Source organism: Haliotis cracherodii, unplaced genomic scaffold (assembly GCF_022045235.1).
Source record: "Haliotis cracherodii isolate W230 unplaced genomic scaffold, xgHalCrac1.p SCAF_8, whole genome shotgun sequence".
Taxonomy (NCBI): domain Eukaryota; kingdom Metazoa; phylum Mollusca; class Gastropoda; order Lepetellida; family Haliotidae; genus Haliotis; species Haliotis cracherodii.
The window spans coordinates 32,685,967-32,704,321 of record NW_027266341.1 but is presented as its reverse complement, the minus strand read 5'-3'; the positions used below and the strand labels follow the sequence as shown (position 1 = coordinate 32,704,321).

The 18,355-nt window shown below is 38.8% G+C and overlaps 2 protein-coding genes across 2 annotated transcripts in view; one reads left to right on the top strand and one right to left on the bottom strand.

Annotated features, from left to right (window-relative positions):
• The window catches only part of LOC139449497 (phosphatidylinositol 3,4,5-trisphosphate 3-phosphatase TPTE2-like), a 70,651-nt gene that overhangs the window by 19,570 nt on the left and 32,726 nt on the right, over positions 1 to 18,355 (top strand). The gene's annotated exons all lie outside the window — the stretch shown is intronic.
• Positions 1 to 18,355, bottom strand: part of LOC139449496 (ankyrin repeat and LEM domain-containing protein 2-like) — an 82,771-nt gene that overhangs the window by 55,437 nt on the left and 8,979 nt on the right. The window contains exon 5 of the mRNA XM_071230919.1: positions 14,001 to 14,123. Within this exon, the coding sequence (XP_071087020.1) occupies positions 14,001 to 14,123 (123 nt within the window). The remainder of the gene's footprint in view (positions 1 to 14,000; positions 14,124 to 18,355) is intronic.

Here is an 18,355-nt window from a genome sequence, read left to right as displayed (position 1 = left end):
TAGTGCCTGCCCTAGTCGTTACAGATGCTGTAGTGCCTTCCCTAGATGCTACAGTTGCTGTGGTACCTTCCCTAGTCGCTACAGATGCTGTAGTGCCTTTCCTAGTCGCTACAGTCCCTGAACCAAATTACTTCCCCTCCCGCCTAGCCATTCTTGAAACGCTAGTCCTAAATGAAGAAAGTATAGATTTTCCACAAACTCCAATCTCACTTGGGTTCCTCTTCAATTTGAACGTAGTTGCTTGTTTTTAAGAAAATTATATATTTTCAGAGACTAAGCGTTATACTTATCTGCCCCAGCAATAGACAGTCTCTCATCTCTGTAGCTCTGTTCCAGTTGTGCAACATGCAAACCTTAACCAACCTTAACCAACCCATAATCTTAACCAATTAATATGCATCTAAATTACCATGGGAAATTACACACAAAACGACACTGGTTCAGATGTAATATAAAGATCAATACCTGTCATATTTCGCATGATCTCACCGCTTCCAAATGAGCAAGCCAATAAAGAGTAAATATTTGTTTTCGAAAGATGAATGCGACAATTTAAGGCATGATTTCTGGGAGATAGATTACACCCGCTGTTCCTGAAACTCAATTTCATTGACCACAAGACGAGCAAACAAATCCTCTTTAAATGCATGCAATAAACATTAAAACCAGAATTAAAATTAAAATAGGGAGACAAAAATTTGGCAGAATGTCAACATTTGCTTTGGTATCGTCTGTTACTAAGTAAAAACATAGGACATTAGCATAGCAGAATGCAAATGTGATTTCCAAAACATGAGGCTAACATCAGACATTTTATTGAATTAAACATGTACATTTCATACGATTGATGTGTGTGATAGCGATGACCTTGGCAGACAGGCTTCCTGTCAGTATCTTGTTACATTGTCTCATGCATCATAATACACAATTGGACGGCCAACGTCCACCGGTGTAAAAAACACACCGAATTATCCTGATCTTGAAGAAAGTGTTCCTTCAGAGGCAAGGTTCTTTGTCATGGCAACCTGCTTCTAATTTGTCTGCAATCTATTCCATGTCACTCGATGTTTGAGGTATGGATTTTGTGAGATTCCTCTCGGACTCATTAACAATCCACTGCAATAATTTGTTTTCCACACAATCAACCAAAACTAAATTCTTCCTAAATCCTCTTCATACAACTCAAATCATTCGTCCAGGAAGATGCTCAATCAAATTGAAAAAGTCATCCTTTTAGAAAATTTACAATTCAAAGTTTCAAACCATTTAGCTTGATGCTATTTTCAGGGTAAGGTTCATCTAGAAAATGTTTTTTTTGGAAAATCAAAGATGGCCGCATGGTAGCCATATTGAATTAATCAAAGTCAAAGTTCTTTTGTTTTCACAGTCGGCATTACACCAGCTACATCATTGCAGCCTGAAAATAATGAAGTAGGGTCTTCCATGTCAGGATACAATTACACTCAATCACAAAATTGTGACCAACCAACCTACTTTAGGACCTGGCACCATGGTCTAGTGGATAGAGTGTCTGCCAAAGGAGCAGAAGGTCAGTGGTTTGATCCCCAGATGCGTCATACCAAAATACGTTATTAAGGGGATGAAACAAGGACTGGTCCACACGGAGTTAGTATACTGTGTCTGAGAAGGAAATCCGTGTTAAAATGTGGACACAGACAGACAGACAGACAGACAGACAGACCCCCGAACATATTTCAAACATTAACCAAACAATTCAGCTCATTTGATGTACAGCTCAAAAACTACACTTCTACTACACAACTGAACTGATACAATAGCTTTCATTTCAACAAGGAAGTGATTTTTTCCTTTTGCTATTGTTTCATTCCACTCTCAGCAATTATCCAGCTGTGTGGAGGCGGTCTGTAAATAATTGAGTCTGGACCAGAAAATCCAGATATTAACATCATGAACATCGATCTATGCAATTAGGATACGATGACATGCAATCAACCAAGTCAACAAGCTTGACCACACGATCCATTTAGAGACATCTTACGACAAGCATAGATTTCTGGGGACTAATATTCCGGAATGCCTATAGACACTACAGCATAGCCAGGGAGAAATTCCATGCAACATCAAGTGTGCTGACGTTATCATGTTCATCATGGAGAAATAATTGCCTGTGTTATTGTCTCTGAAGGTATTTGGAACAATATCCCTCACATTAATCTCAACAAGGAATTACTGTGGCGAGAGATCCCATTACTTTATTATCTGCGTGTCTAACTGATAAGAGGTAATTTATTAAACTTGCACATTCCATAACTGAGAAAAAGATGGACGACTGGAGTCATGTCTAGGAGATGGTACCATGATACATAATACTTGATACGTTAGTCTCGCAATTATACAATACAACTTAGCAAACCTCTGCAAAGCATTGCTAAGAACATGACATATTTTCTTTCCAAATTTATTAAATTTTGAAGCCATGGTTTGTGAAGCTCTTTATAATGTGGTAATTTACATGTTTTGGATAATATAAATAAACTGGAGTGAGTGAGTGAGTGAGTGAGTGAGTGAGTGAGTGAGTGAGTGAGTGAGTGAATCAGGGCAAATCTAAGGTTGGAAATCAGGATAATAAGGTTTTTTTACACCGTAGGGGCATAACTCCTGATTACTGTATGTCAAGGGGCGGTCTGGTAGCCTAGTGGTTAAAGTATTCAATCGTCACGCCGAAGACCCGGGTTCAAATCCTGACATGGGTGCAATGTGTGAAGCCCATTTCTGGTGTCCGCCCGAAGTGATATTGCTGGAATATTGCTACAAGCGGTGTAAAACCAAACTCACCAACTCACTGTATGTCAAACTACTGTTTTGGGTATTGAAATTAGCCAGTCTGCAGGTTGCCTCAATATCACAATCGTAGAAAGGTTTATCTCAAATGCTGACGCATCAAACTGTTCCATGTGTTTACCAAAGTACCAGGCCTCAAAGTTTAAATTTTTACCAAGTAGCTATATGGCTACAAGTATTTCTTTCCAGGTAGCCAGTGGTCAAATCAAGAAGTCAAGCCAATATTGTAGGTAGCAAAAGGCATTTGAAATGATCTTTTATCAATAAACCATTTCATGCACAAGTCAAAGCATTAGTCTTGGAATTGTATATTCATGGAAACTACAGAGTTTTGTTATTTGTGACTCAAACAATGATACAATTTGTGTTACTATTTTGTTACTACATCAACATTTATGCATTTCGGTTGATTGTTGACTTTAGGAGGAATTATTTGCGAGTACAATTAGTAGCAGACATGTTTATTTTTGTGTCTACATATGTATAGCAATAGAATTTAGTTTCAACAAGATATTTTTCAAGGTAGTCATTTGGCTACCTTTGAATTTTAGACAGTAGACAAACCGAAATTTAGGTCGCATTGGTGACCATTTTAGTCACAACTTTGGGGCCTGAGTACTAGACTTGTGATCAACCTGAAGTAACAAGATATTAGAAAATATCATTCCCAGTACATCAACAGCCTAAGATTTAATTGTTCCAACCATTGCATACACATTCTTTTAAAACCACAGTCTGCTGAAGGTATTGCCTCTCTACCTAGCCACCATCAAGGTGTAATTGAAGGCAAAATATTCTCATATTGTGATTCACAACAGAAACAGATAATATTTTAACATCTTGTTAAGCTAGAAGATTTTCCCCCGTCTGTGGTGTAAGCTTCCTGATACAGGGGTTTACTTTGACCTACAAAAGTGGGGGTTCAGGGGACCCCTAGTAATGATTTTTAAGGGCCCTTGCATGCAATATGAGGGTCCTGTGATGTAATGTAATGGTGTTGTGTGCTGGATGTTTTGATGATTACTTTAGAGCCTGGAGTTAATCAGTGATCATGTGGACAGTGGTCATGCTTGATGGCTGGAATGATGACACCCGTAACTGCTCTTGATGCGCTGTAGGTACATGAATGTTATTGTGCGTCCCTCTGGGGGCGGTATACGTTTTTCCTGTGTCCATTCTCTGTATCTGTGCGTTGTGTAAACCCTGCTGACACAATGCAGTATCCATGATGTACCATGATACACAGTTATGTTTAATTTACCTTATCACACGAGTGTATTCATTTTATCACAATACGATTTTGTATTCCATGTAACATGACACACAACGGAACTTAATGGATGACGACTCTTCCACGATTCAAGACAAAATCTCTGCTAGTACTTCTGCAGAACAAACAGAATCAACTACTGTTATTCTTGGGTTGAAAAATACAAAAAATACCCAAACGTTATGTCTGTATTCTTGATGAATTCATGGAGAAATGGACCCTTTATCGGCAAATAAAGCCATCATGGAAACAGATTTCACGCAAATTCAGATCAATTCTCTCTAATGACGTCTATTTCAAAACAGCAAAGACAACATCGAGCCGTTGTCCCCGTGAAAGGTGATCTACATCAGAATTTCATTAAAACTTCATCAGCATTGGTCCAGAATAATATATCTCATCACAAACAAGAGCTGTCTAATCATTTCAGAACTAGGCGAGGAGGTCAGCGATTGTTGATTTCAGTGTTGTTGATTTCAGTGATATCTACAAGACATTGGACAACCTTTCAGACCCCATGGTCGTGTTTCCAACTTCTTCATCGACACCACTCCTGAAGTAACGGTGCTCAGCCTTATTATATTTGATGTTTCAGTATTTATTCTAAACTTGGAAACTAGCAACTCATATAAAAAATGAACTGTATATATAAATTTCAAAACTAGAAGCTATGACATTTTGATGAGATTTTAAATGTCAGGGATCCATTGCGTAAGAGTGACTTATTCTCAAACTTTGAGCAGAGAGTTTCTGCCTTGTCTATACTTTGAAGGATAAGAAGAAAGGTCAACGTGCCAGCAGAAGTTTAATATATCATAATAATAACAACAAGATTAATAATAATAATAATCTATTCTACGATGTCAAGTTCCATATGTGTGTGTGTGTGTGTGTGTGTGTGTGTGTGTGTGTGTGTGTGTGTGTGTGTGTGTGCGTGCGTGTGCGTGAGCATGCATGTGTGTGTGACTCTAAGGTGATGCTCATCTTTAACACTAACCATTTTGGTGAAACCCATGACGTGGGTATGGTGGTTAAACTTGGGATTGATTCCCACCATCATAGGTTCCTGACTAGCCCAAGGGAAGCAACTCTGCACAGTGATGACTGAGCCACCTGTGCACAAATACTTGACAAGGCAAGGTGTATGGCTTAGTCGTGAGGCTATTTCCCTGTGAAACTTTAGCAGCACTAGTAAATTTTTCATTTGTCTTTGTTCAGAAAGATAATCCCTGCTGTAAAAACTGTTTAAGCATTAAAGAGAATGGTAGGTCCTCATTTCTTCAAGCACAGCAGGGGAAACTGACAATCTGGACAAGACAAGTCTTTACTTCAGTACAAGTGAAGAGTTTCTTGTCCCAAATCTTTCCAGAATTGCTTTTTCGCATTCTAAAACGTGGATAGTTATTAACCTTGTCTGATATGACCTAAGACCTTGAAGAACATAAATCAACATGAGGTTAATTGTCATACTCCCAATGGAGATTGGTCCCTACGACCAAATGCTTATCCTAAAAGCAATGCGTGATCTGGCTTATTGCATGACACCCTAAGTGACTGTATCGATTGATCTTCATCACCCATGGATTGTTGGGGTCAGACTTGATTATTCACATGTCATTGTTATACCTCTATCAGGAATCTTGCAATTCCATCTGTTAATTCGTACCATGTGACGAAACAATACATTTCAATGTAGACCCTGAAATCATGTGACTGATACTGCCCTCGAATACTGACTTGTCTCATGATCAGTACTGACCTGTCACGTGACATCTTCCCGAGGCAAGAGAGTTAACTGACTTTTAAAGTCCAGTTTCCACACTTGCCGAACTAAGCTGGTATTATGGAGTTACATTGTGGCTGGACTAACGAGTCTTTGAATAGTCCAAACAAAATCGCGCACCAAAATCGAAATCCGGTTTGTACACTGTCGTGGAGATTTCGGTCGATTGCAGGATTTGCACCGCCAACTTGTTGTCAACAGATATTTTCCAACTCTTTTCATATTTATAATCAAGGTGCTCACATGATTTGATGCATTTCGCGATGTAAGACCCATTTTATCACAATATGGCTATTGATTATTGATCAGATCGTCCACCATTTTGTGTGAAGCAAACGCAAGTGATACGAGAGGTGGAATCTGATTTGTCCATAGCAGAGGTTAAGAAGGGACATAACTAGTAATAGCCAATGGTGGCGCTACGATCGAGTCCAGTAAATCCAGCCTAGTTCGGCAAGGGTGGAAACTGGACTTTTAAATTTAGTCAACTCTCTTGCCTCGGGAAGATGGTCACGTGATGAATATTGACTCGTCTGCTAGAAAACAAGATGTATCAAAACAGAGGGCCGTTTAAAGACTTCATAAACTTCACAAAGTGAATTACGGCAAAAGTAAATGAATGATTACTATTGATGAGGAAAATATTTGAAAAAAGGACCCTCAGACCCTACCCCTTCGGCGGTCTGACCGGACCTCGGCTGATGGGGTTGGGTCTTTGGGTCCTTGTTTTTGCATATTGATCTCATCAAGAGAAACTATTTTTATACTGTTAAAGTGGTGGAATTTTGTTGTTGTGTCATAAAACAACACTCACTCACTCACTACCTTCTTACGCATTCCCTTCTTAATGACTATCTTCTTACTAAGGGAGCACAGGCTGCCCAGTCGTCTAAGGCGCCGCAATTCGCTGTGCAGATTTGCGTCCCTTGGGCACGCCAGAAACCTGATTGTGGGTTTGAATCCTGGTTCGCCCCAATTATGTTTCCAGGTTTGTCAGCACCATACCTGTGCTCGTGGGTTTCAAATGTCTGAGACCTGCATCACTTGGGGTTTTCCTCCCACTTTAAGCTGGCACGCCGTGATATAACTGGAATACTGTTAAAGACACAACTCACTCACACACACTCTTACTTACTAGCTCACCCTCAGACAAGTCACTATTCTATTTCTGAATTGAGGCAAAAAACACTTTCTAAAAATAATGACCCCTAATTTACACTCTATAGGCAGCCTGCTCCCGCCATGTTAAAAAGCAATTCAATTGTTGGCCACCAACTGTTCTAACTTCACTCAAGAGGTACCGGTCGCAAAAACAATCAACAATGTATAGCCACTCATTACACTACAAACTGTTGTTGTGCCCTACTGGCCTCATGCCCCAAGCTCCACATATCCCATCATGCAATTCTTTACACCGTCAAGTGTCGTTGAGTACCAAACTTTGACAAACTGGCCAATATCAATGTGAAAAGTGGCGAGCTTAACATCAATAACCCCGTTTGAAATTCCAAAGGGAACACATGAATCGGCACTCATCGAAAACTTCCACGCTACGAGTTCTCCCATGGTCCAACGTGGAATCTGATAGGATCCAGATACCAGCACTGGCCTGGGATGTACTCCAGTGGGCAATACTCACGCCACTGACCACATCTGGTTAGACTGGTCAGGGGAATGGAATTGATGTGTTATCTACACAAGTTAATTTGTTATTGATTATATGCCTTGCTGTATCAGATATATTTATGTGTTTTGTCTTTGTAAATGAGTGGCCATCAAACAAATACAACACACTGAGTACTCAGAACAAAGAATTCTCCCTCCTGGGTTTCTAGGAACTTGTTTGAACTTGAACACGTACCGAGCTGAAGTAGAACTATTCAGTTCATGTGTCTGTACTTTGTAACCTATGAGGAAGTTTGTTGTTTAACGCCGCACTCGGCAATATTCCAGCGATAGAGATCAGACAATTCAGTGATTGACATCATGAGCATCAATCTAAGAAATTGAGATGCAAAGTCATGCACCAAACAAGTCTTTAATATTGGGGGAGGGGCCCATTTATGATGGTGCATGATACATTCATCTTCAGATGTTCAGTATCCTCCCCATATAGATTCAGGTCAGAATTGGTCTTCAGCAACCCATGCTTGTTGCAGGAGGTGACTAATGGGTAGGGGTGACTATTGGTCTGGAAATCACTATTGTGATAACTATTGATATTGAAAGAAACTATTGCAATATCTCTTGATATTGCAAGCAACTATTGCGATAAATATCGATAGTTTTCAGCGTATCATTTTAGATGGATTTTAGAGTTGAATTAAACCTTGGAACTGAAGTTCCTTTGAATGTGATAACCATACCAACAAATATAAAGTAAAGTTTGAGATATGACTGATTGGTTTTTTCTTTACCCTAATAATTTAAGAAAAAGAAACTTCCACATTACCATGTGTAAATAACTACAACTCATGATCAAAAGAAAAACAAATTTGAACAGCATTGCATGTATTTTATTGATATGGTAAATACAATTGAAACTATTGATATTCCTAACTGAAATCAATACTATTGATCGGAAACTGATTTTACAATTGACTTACTGACTTTAAGCGCCTACCAACAGCAACACATCGATATTTCGATTTATCGTGACACCACTACTAATGGGATTGGGTGGTCGGGCTCACTGACTTGGTTGATGCATGTCATTGTTTCCCAATTGCCTGAACAAACAAACAAACAAACAAACTTGTAAGAGCAAAATGCAAACAGCCTGAGGTGATAGAGCTGTGAACAGAGGGAACCCAAGTGACACTGTCGTCAGTGCGGTGGCACATTAAGCCTGTTCATTATTAGCATCATGTCTGTCCTTAAAGAGGCTAGTAACGGGATCGGGTTGTCAGACTCGCTGACTTAATTGATGCATGTCGTCGTATCCCAATTACGTAGATCAATGCTCATGGTATCAATCACTGGATTGTCTGGTCCAGGCATGATTATTTACAGACCGCCAACACATAGCTGGAACATTGCTGAGTGTGGTGTTAAACAACAAACAAACAAAAGTTACTTTTATCGTTTCTGAGCAGGACAAGTTTTAAGAAATCAGTCAAAACCTGAGTTTTATAGTATTTGTGAACATTTATACACTGTCAATGAATTTCCCACCTATAATAATATACTCATTACGGAATAACCATGATAACTGGACCCATTTCTTGGGCAAGTGACTTTGTTCGAAATGTGCCCCTGTTCACCAAGCAGTGAATGGGTACCCAGTAGGATGAGATGGAAATTTGGTTGTTAACCTTCTACAGCCTTAGAGGCAGTTTGGGTCATATACTCCCCAGGGAGCTGAGAATGATTCTTAAGCGCACATTGATCCAGTGACCAGGGTAATAATAGCCCTTTGAGCATGCCCTTGAGTGGTGTGGAAATATACGCAATATTAAACGCCTATTATTATTATTATTATTTCAAAATTCCTGGCCCCATGGTTGCAAGTCAACCAGTCAACCCTCTACTAGAAATAAGACCACATAATGCACCAGTCAACCCTCCACTAGAAGTAAGACCACATAATGTTTATGGAACCTGCGGTATGAATTTATGCAATGTAATTGTTGTGGATCCCAAATGGCAATTGCCCCTGGTGCTCATCACAGAACAATTTGCACAGACAGGACTCCAGGACTCGCGCTGCTATGAGACCCCTAGTCCAAGACGGGGAGATTTGTAAGGACGGGAAGTTTTCTCACTTAATCAAGCAGACACTGCGAGCCGTTTTGGTCTGTCTGTTTCATTATACAAAGGCAATTTTCACTGTGGTTGTGCTGGGCATGCATCATTTCGAGCACAATTTCAATACAAAGGAAACTCAAAACCTGTCATATTACATGGACGTGTAAATGTTTTATAAGTATGTAGAGCTCAAGCACGGGTTATTCAAAATATTGAACTGTCTTGGAGTGATTATGGCTGAAATTAGTAATTTGGTCGCTTGAAATATGATCTGAGAAATGGCTTTGTATATCATCCAAATTGGAAATACTGTAGACATTTGCTTCTGGTATTTCTAAAGTAGTGTCTGATGATGAATCTTTCTTAATCCAGTATGTCAACGAGAGATTGTAAGTACACTAGAGGGATATTGAATGCGTTGGATTGATTTGTTTTTTATGCCCTCTGCTACATTCCAAGATTCCAAGCTGCTGCTAAGATTCCAGCAACATACTGTGACCTGCATAACAATTGATCAACCAGTGGTTGATATCATGAGCATTGTTGCATGTCATTGTGTTAAGAGTCTGACCACCCGATTCAAGTTAGTCGCTAACATTTTGACATCAACCAGGTAGGGCTGGTTATCGATATCAATCCTAGAGAGACACGTGAAGATCCGGGGTAGAATGGGTCTTCAGCAACCCATGCTTGCCGTAAAAGGCGACTATGCTTGTTGTAAAAGGCGACTAACGGGATCGGGTGGACAGGCTGACTTGGTTGAGGCATGTTATAGATCCCAATTGTGTGTATCGATGCTGATGATATCAATCACTGGATTGTCTGGTCCAGACTCAATTATTTTCAGACTGCCATCATATAGCTGGAATATTGCTGAGTGCGGCGTTAAACAACAAACCAACCAACCAATCATAGAGAATGATAATCGTTAACTAAATATCAATCCATTATCATGATTATCGATAAATATTGGAGAAGTAACTTTGAGCAAATGGACATAACAAGTCTGCTTTGGTAAATCTAAACTTTTCATCACAATAGATTATGTAAGATATCATTGATGACACAATTTTCATATCGATAAGCACTTATATTTCTTCACATCAATGACAATTTTGATTATCAATATTTTTAAACGCCCTTCAACAAGGTCACCGGATCCAATTTTAACATGTTTCTTTACGACAAACAGAAAACAGTGGCAGATCTTTTACACTGCTTTAACAGCCTTAAAAAATTCACGCTAGTCCGCTAGCCTGTGACTACAAAATAGTGCTGTATTGGGATGTCCTCAGATCTTTGTGTGGTGGTAGCAAGGGCTAAGATCTGATTTTAATGAGACTATGAAAAACTCATTGAATACTATAGATATTCATTGAGCTTAGATAAGTGGGTTTTTACAACACATGAGTCCCAGAATAGAGTTATAAATTAATTGTTTCATACAAATGTAGGTACTCCAAAACCTTTTTTAAATTCTATTAAACATTTTATAAAAAGTATAATGATATTTTGAGGAACAGATAACCATTTAAGGTGGCCCTAATGTCACTAATATTTCTTTAACAAGCAGGGCCCCGTTCCTCAAAGCGATCTTAGCGCTAAGGTGATCGTAAGTCCCATACTTTAACATAGGCTTACGATCATCGTAGCGCTAAGATTGGTTTGAGGAATGGGGCCCTGGATATGAAGATTTTGTGCAAAATTAACTGCAAAACTAATAACCTAATATTTTAGGTAAATTTTCTTGCAAAATTTCATGAAACAATATGAATGCTTAATGCAGCACTATATTCACATTAACAGAGCAGATTAAGTTTAGCCACCAGTGAAACAAAGTTGAGAGCATTGCTAGAAGTAGTTGTCAACAAGCGTATAGTTGACAAAGTCATCTATATCCCCCGCCCATTTTAACACGTTATAGTCCCAAACCAGGTAACTGATCCAACATTTCTCTTAGCCCATGTCAAAAAAGCTGCAATGGAAATTCTAAAATAAACATTTCTAAAACTCCTTAATATCAAATGGCACTAGTTCAGTATGCGCTTTATATATAGACATGGAATGTTTAGCAAGGAAATATTTAACAGTTAATTTGTTATACTACTTAAGTAAACCAATCCTATATTAAAACTTAAATCCAACTTGTAGTCATGGAAACATAAACAATAAAAATTTCTAAAAGTGCTATATAACAAAAGGCACCAGTTCAGAATGTGCCTAGTATACATGCAAAGTTTTGTAAGAAAGTATTTAACGGTTTTTGAGTTACACTCTGGAAACGAACACCACCCCTGTAGAACCAAACCCAGGCCTTAAGTGTGATGAGCGAATGCTATAACCATGAGGCTAACCCCACTGTTTAGTCAATAAAAAAACCTTAAAATCAAAATATAATCAATTATGACTTCCTTGACATTGTTTCCTTTGAATGCGTCCATTATTTCAATTTTCAGCTCAACTCACGCCAAATTGACATCCGAATTGACAAATCAAGATCTATTACTGTCAGGGTAATGCAATTGCTACCTGGAAAACAAAGTTGTCAGATAATATTGGGTAAGTTGGGTGAGTGAGTGGGTTTTTAACACAGTTTTTATCTGTATTTGGGTCATATCCCGTCACGTCAGCTCGGAGGAAAGTGATGTTGGTCACCATTGTTTAACAGCTCTGGTACTATCCATCACTGCCATGGGTACAGTGGGGAAAACCTCCAGTTATCATCGGGGCGATGTGGGGATTGTTACCACGGATAAGTTAGGATCTTGTTAGCTAGAGGTATTGAACTTCAGCTGAACATTTTTATATGCACTGTACTCTAGTCACATAAATGGAAGACATTTTCATAAAAATATGTACCTACCAGGATTTTGTTTTGTATTTTAGCTTCTGGGCCTTAATTAAGAATTCACAACGGTGATACTAACAGTCCTTATAATGATAACATATAGAAAAACCCTTAAAAAGGGCAAATTTCTACTAGTCCTTATAATACCTTAACTATTCAGCAGTTTGTCAAGGGCTTACAGGACAAGTGCCAATTTCTAACGCTAAAATCAATTTCTAGTTATCCCTGTGTAGCAGTTGTTCTGAAACATGTGGACTGTTATGACATTACATGGATAATCTTGACTTATTTAGAGGCTTCCATATGAAAATAAGAAACTGGTCTTAATTTTTAAAAATTCTTTTCATGATGGCTTGATGTTTAAGTTGCGCATTAGTGAACCTTTGAATTTGAAAAGAGTTGATTCATTAAAATTGAATGAAATGGAGTCTTTAATTGTGCCTTCCAGTCCAGGGCTTTCTTTTGGTTGAAATCTTCAGTCCTAAAAGTGGATACAACCCGTCACCCTTGTCTATGAGTGTGACACTTGTGATAATAAATTACATCTTTCAGATGACACAAATTCAGTCAGTGGATATCATAAGCAGTTTGACAAAACTGATTCTCTCAGTTCCCTGCACAACACTCAGAGCAGCAATGTACAACGGTGTAATGATGCCCTCGGTGAAGTAGAACTGGTACAACTCTCCATTACAGACAAAATATTACTCAGCCATTATTGTAGGCATTCACATGCTTTGCTGTAGATATTTGGGTGAGGTGAAATGGGGTTTATGCACGTTCAAGATTATTTCACACACGTGTGTTTGTGTGGCTGCTTGTACTAGTCCGGACTTATGCCGATTTATAGTGCTAGCTCACTGAGATACCATCCTGCTGTTGAACATGAATACCCTACTCAGACACAGTATACTGACTCCGAGCCGACCAGTCCTTGTTTTTGCCCCTTAATGCCGAGTGCCAGACAGGGTAACAACAAGTACCATCTTTTAACATCTTTTGGTGTGACGCGACCGGGGATCGAGCCCCCAACATTCCGCTCTCCGGGTGGACGCCCATGTGACCTTCAGGAAGGGTTCATAACTCTCGTATCATGATCATCATGATGGCTGTGGGTGTGTCATATTTATTGTTATTATTGACAAGCAAGTGAGTCACATCCAACATGATGACTCATCAATACAGGGCAGCTAAGTGACTTGTTTAGGTTTACACAAGATGTGTTGTCAACAAAAAGATTAAATTGTGAAAGAAGTCATGATAAGAAGTAGTACCCGTGAAGATCTGGGGTAGAATAGGTCTTCAGCAACCCATACTTGTTGTAAAAGGCGACTAACGGGATCGGTTGGTCAGGCTTGCTGACTTGGTTGATGCTTGTCATCATTTCCAAATTGCGTGGATCAATGCTCATGATGTCAATCACTGGACTGTTTGGTCCAGACTTGATTATTTACAGACTGCTATCATATAGCTTGAATATTGCTGAGTGCGGCGTTAAACAACAAACAATAAGAGTAGAACAGTCTTACCTCTTCTGGAGTCTCCCCATATTTGTTCCTCAGTTGTCTGTCGAGGCCTGGGTACCCCAGTATGACCTCGATCACATCCGGGAAACCATACTTGCTGGCGAAGTGTAAAGGTGACTCCCCACTCTGTAAAAGGATGAAGGTCACTGTTAAACAAACCTGTAAGTCTGTGAAACGTTGACAACACTGGGATAGAAATGGATTTATGAGTATATACAGTGAAGTGAATAATTACATCATTTCAAATTAAAGGGAATATGAAACTATACTCTCTCATCACCGGGGTATGGCATACAGGTGTATTGCATAGGCTTCAATGTTTTACTGGTAAATTACGAGCGAGGTATCGTAGTTAACGGTCAGGTTGTTGCTAAAGAGTATTTATTAGCTTATCACGTAATACATTCACCAAGGCAGGGCTCCCCCAGGGTCCTGTACTGGGGCCGTTCCTTTTTATAGTTTACATAAATGATATTACTGACCAGCTTCAAAATATTACCAGATTATTTGCCTAGGACACATGTATAGGAACTTCATCTACTGAAAGGTTTTAATTGCAGAAAGATTAAGTCAAGACTCTCCTCTCTCTCACCAAAATGGTTAATGTTAAAGATGTAACATCACCTAAGACTTTCCCCCAAACACCCTCAACCTCTCTCTCTCTCCTTCTTCCATTGCTAAAATTAACAATAGTTTTTATTTCAAAAATAATTTCTGACTACTCTTATCAAATAACAAGTCCAAGTGAAATGTCAAATGTCTAGATGAAATAAACATGTTATTTGAAAAGAGAAGTCAAACTTGTTTTTCCTAACATATATTCTTCCTGACCTTAGTCTAGACACCTGAGGCAGACAGACAGCACTGCAGCACTAGTTTACTCAAATGAAATATCAATATAGACTTCCACAAATTCCAGACACATAGAAATCATCAATAAATAAAATACATAATAGATGCCATATAGAGCGATGCTGTAGAGTGAAGTGTTTTATAACACACTAACAGAGATTTAGCGAAGATTTCAAACTTTTAAACCTGTGGCAGGTAAATTGGAAATAATAATATTTTGTTAAATTTGGACATTTTTGCAAGTTTTTTCCCCATTGATTTAGACGTAAAATCTGTTTGTCTTTGTTGGTACATTTGCAGACTAAACATTAGAATTTGGAACATATTCATTTAAATCTGAATTTTTACACAATTTTGGACCAAACATCAGCCTTGGAGGACATTTGATAAATCCCCTGAAGAATGAACTAGACAGACATGGGGCTTAGCAATGTGTGACATTCTTGACTGGGTCACCATACCCTGGTGGTGTGGATTAGTGCTCATGCTGTCAACCACTTGTGGTACTGTCCATACTCAACTACATTACTGACTTGTGACAGTGATATTCTGCGTGACCAGGCGGCCACTGAATGTGTCTCACTGCTTGCAACCGTTGTCATACAAATAGTAGTCAATTGTCCCTTATAACAATTGTCATGCAGTATTAATCCATACTCTATTGGAACTGTTGTCATACACATAGTATTTGATATTGCCTTTGTACAGCTGTCATACAGATAACATTTGATATTCAAGTGGAACTGTTACCATACAAATAGTATTTGATATTGCCTTTGTACAGCTGTCATACAGACAACATTTGATATTAACGTGGAACTGTTGTAATACAAATAGTATTTGATGTTTCCTTTGTACAGCTGTCAAACAAAAAGTATTTGATATTCCCTTGAAACTGTTGTCATATAAATAGTATTTGATATTCCCTTGAAACTGTTGTCAAAAAATAGTATTTCATATTCCCTTGAAACTGTTGTCATACAAATAGTATTTGAAATTGCCTGGCATGGCAAACCATACTCCTACTTGAGGGTCATTGGTTGTAGAACTGTTACAAAAACACAGGACAGTTTAACTTTTACTGGCCCGAGACCAGTTATCGCCGAGGACCAATCATTGCCATCCTCTCTTTTATAGCTTGCACGTGATCACATCGCGGTTTACTTTTGCTCATTTTTTTTTTAGACAGAGACATACTTATCTGACAATGATAAACATACTGACACTTGTTAGAAAATATAAAAAACCCAACACCATAAAAGAACCTTGCACAAATACAACGTAAGAAAGACATGCAGGTGACTTGCACACGTTAACATAAATCTAACAACACGATAATGCAAATTTATTTAAGTCATTGCTTATTGTCTGTCCTTTCTTCCCCAAAATTAAATTCTAAGACCTAATTTTGTTATTTTTCCAAAAATTCACAACCTGTGTATATTGCCAAATCCATGGTACATAGTGTTAAGGATAAGAATATGTTGAGTGAATTTTGGGAATATTGGTTCACGTCAGTTGTCAGACAAGAAGTTGATAAATTACATTTCTTACATAATTAAATATTTTACCAGAGATAACACAATCTCATTAAAATCAGACCTCAGTTCTCGCTACCGCTAAACAAAGATCTGAGGACATCCCTTTACGGGTCACGTCAGATCGACCTTGCGCGAACTGTGACCGACCAATGAAATGACCAATCAGAAGGCAGCTTTCTCATGCTTTACGCCACTAATTTCAAATTGACGACTACGCTTCGAAACATATTTTGACAAATTCTCGATTACAAATTTGAAACCTGAACAAAAGAACATTCTGGAATGGCTAATAGATGGTCTAGATTGTATAGATTCTGTCGTTAAACCCGTAACAATCGTTCGGAGTTAAAGTCTTCGAGGTTACATGATTAGATATCACATTCCGACTGTCACTTTCATAATCTGGTAAGCGATGCTCTGATTGGTCGGATGAAAGGTCGTTCTGACGTGACCCCTAATGGGATGTCCTAAGATCTTTGTTTAGCGGTAGCGAGAACTAAGATCTGATTTCAATGAGATTGGAGATAACAAAAAATGTGATCATGTGGCTGTATAAACGATGGCGATAAATGGCAGAGTAAGTCAACAGCAAAGTCACAATTTCCACTGTTTTGATTCCCTCTTTATAACATTAGCTTGTCATCATAACCATGATAACAGAAATCTACTCAAACTTATACGGACTGAAGTAGGCGTATTTGCTCACAGTTTCACAAAAATCATTTGTTATTGGTACTGTCAACATTGTAAATGGAATATTTCAGAAATAACACGAAAAAATGGCAATAACTGGTATCTAGGTAATAACTTTAGTTCCAGGAGATAACTTAACTAAGATGTACGGTAACCATTACAATGGTGGTCCATGCAGACAGAGCATCCCTTGCGACATCTTCATCATGTTCATGTGACAGAGTATTGCAGGTCTTCCTGCCTTTGGGTACGACTCTATGACAATCTTTCAGTGTACCTAAAGATGGTTTGACCTTAATACAGGCAAATATCAGGCCCCACAGCCATCTGCTCTGCAGTCACAAATACAGCCGTAAGCCTGGTTAATGATCTGACTATGTTATTTGGACGAGTATTGAAAATATTTTAGTTGTTCCCCTCGGTTTGCATAATGGCAATGTTAATTGCCTCTTGGCGTCATAAATGTACTCTGATGACCTGAATTTTTCATATTTTGACTAATATTTACTGATGTATCCATTTCTGCATCAACAGGCTGTGATGTTTTATGTTGCCATGGCTGATAGCCCAGCAGTAATGTCTTCCAATTAGGGTGAGGTGAAATGGGGTTTAACATCGCGTCCAAGATTTCTGCACTTATATAGCGACGTGCATGTACGTGCGTGTGTTTGTATGGCTGCTTGTACTAGTCCGGACTGATGCCGATTTATAGTGCTAGCTCACTGAGATACCATGCCGCAGTTTAACATGAATACCCCACTCAGACACAGTATGCTGACTCCAAGCTGACCAGTCCTTGTTTTAGCCCCTTAATGCCGAGCGCCAGACAGGGTAACAACAGGTACCATCTTTTAATGTCTTTTGGTATGACACGGCCGGGGATCAAACCCCGGACATTCCGCTCTCCGGGCGGACGCTCTACCACTACACCACGGAGGCGGTTTCTTCCAATTAGGAGATAAACCTACTGTTCTAAAATTTGAGGTAGCCGAACTGTAGATTTTAATTCCGAAAACGCAGTCACTGTTATATGCATTGATGCTTAGGGTATCGATAGAACAATGTTTTCATGCAAGTTTTTTGTGAAAAGTTTGTAAATGTTGGGGTAACACTATGTTTTTCAACCACTGTTCAGTGATTGGAAAGTCATATACCATGCTCATCACTACAAAAATTGGTGCATAAAAATAATACAGTAAGGGTCCTGTCATGCACAGCAGTTTTCTTACCTGGGCCACCAGGTTTACCTCGACTGACAAATCACAATTTAAT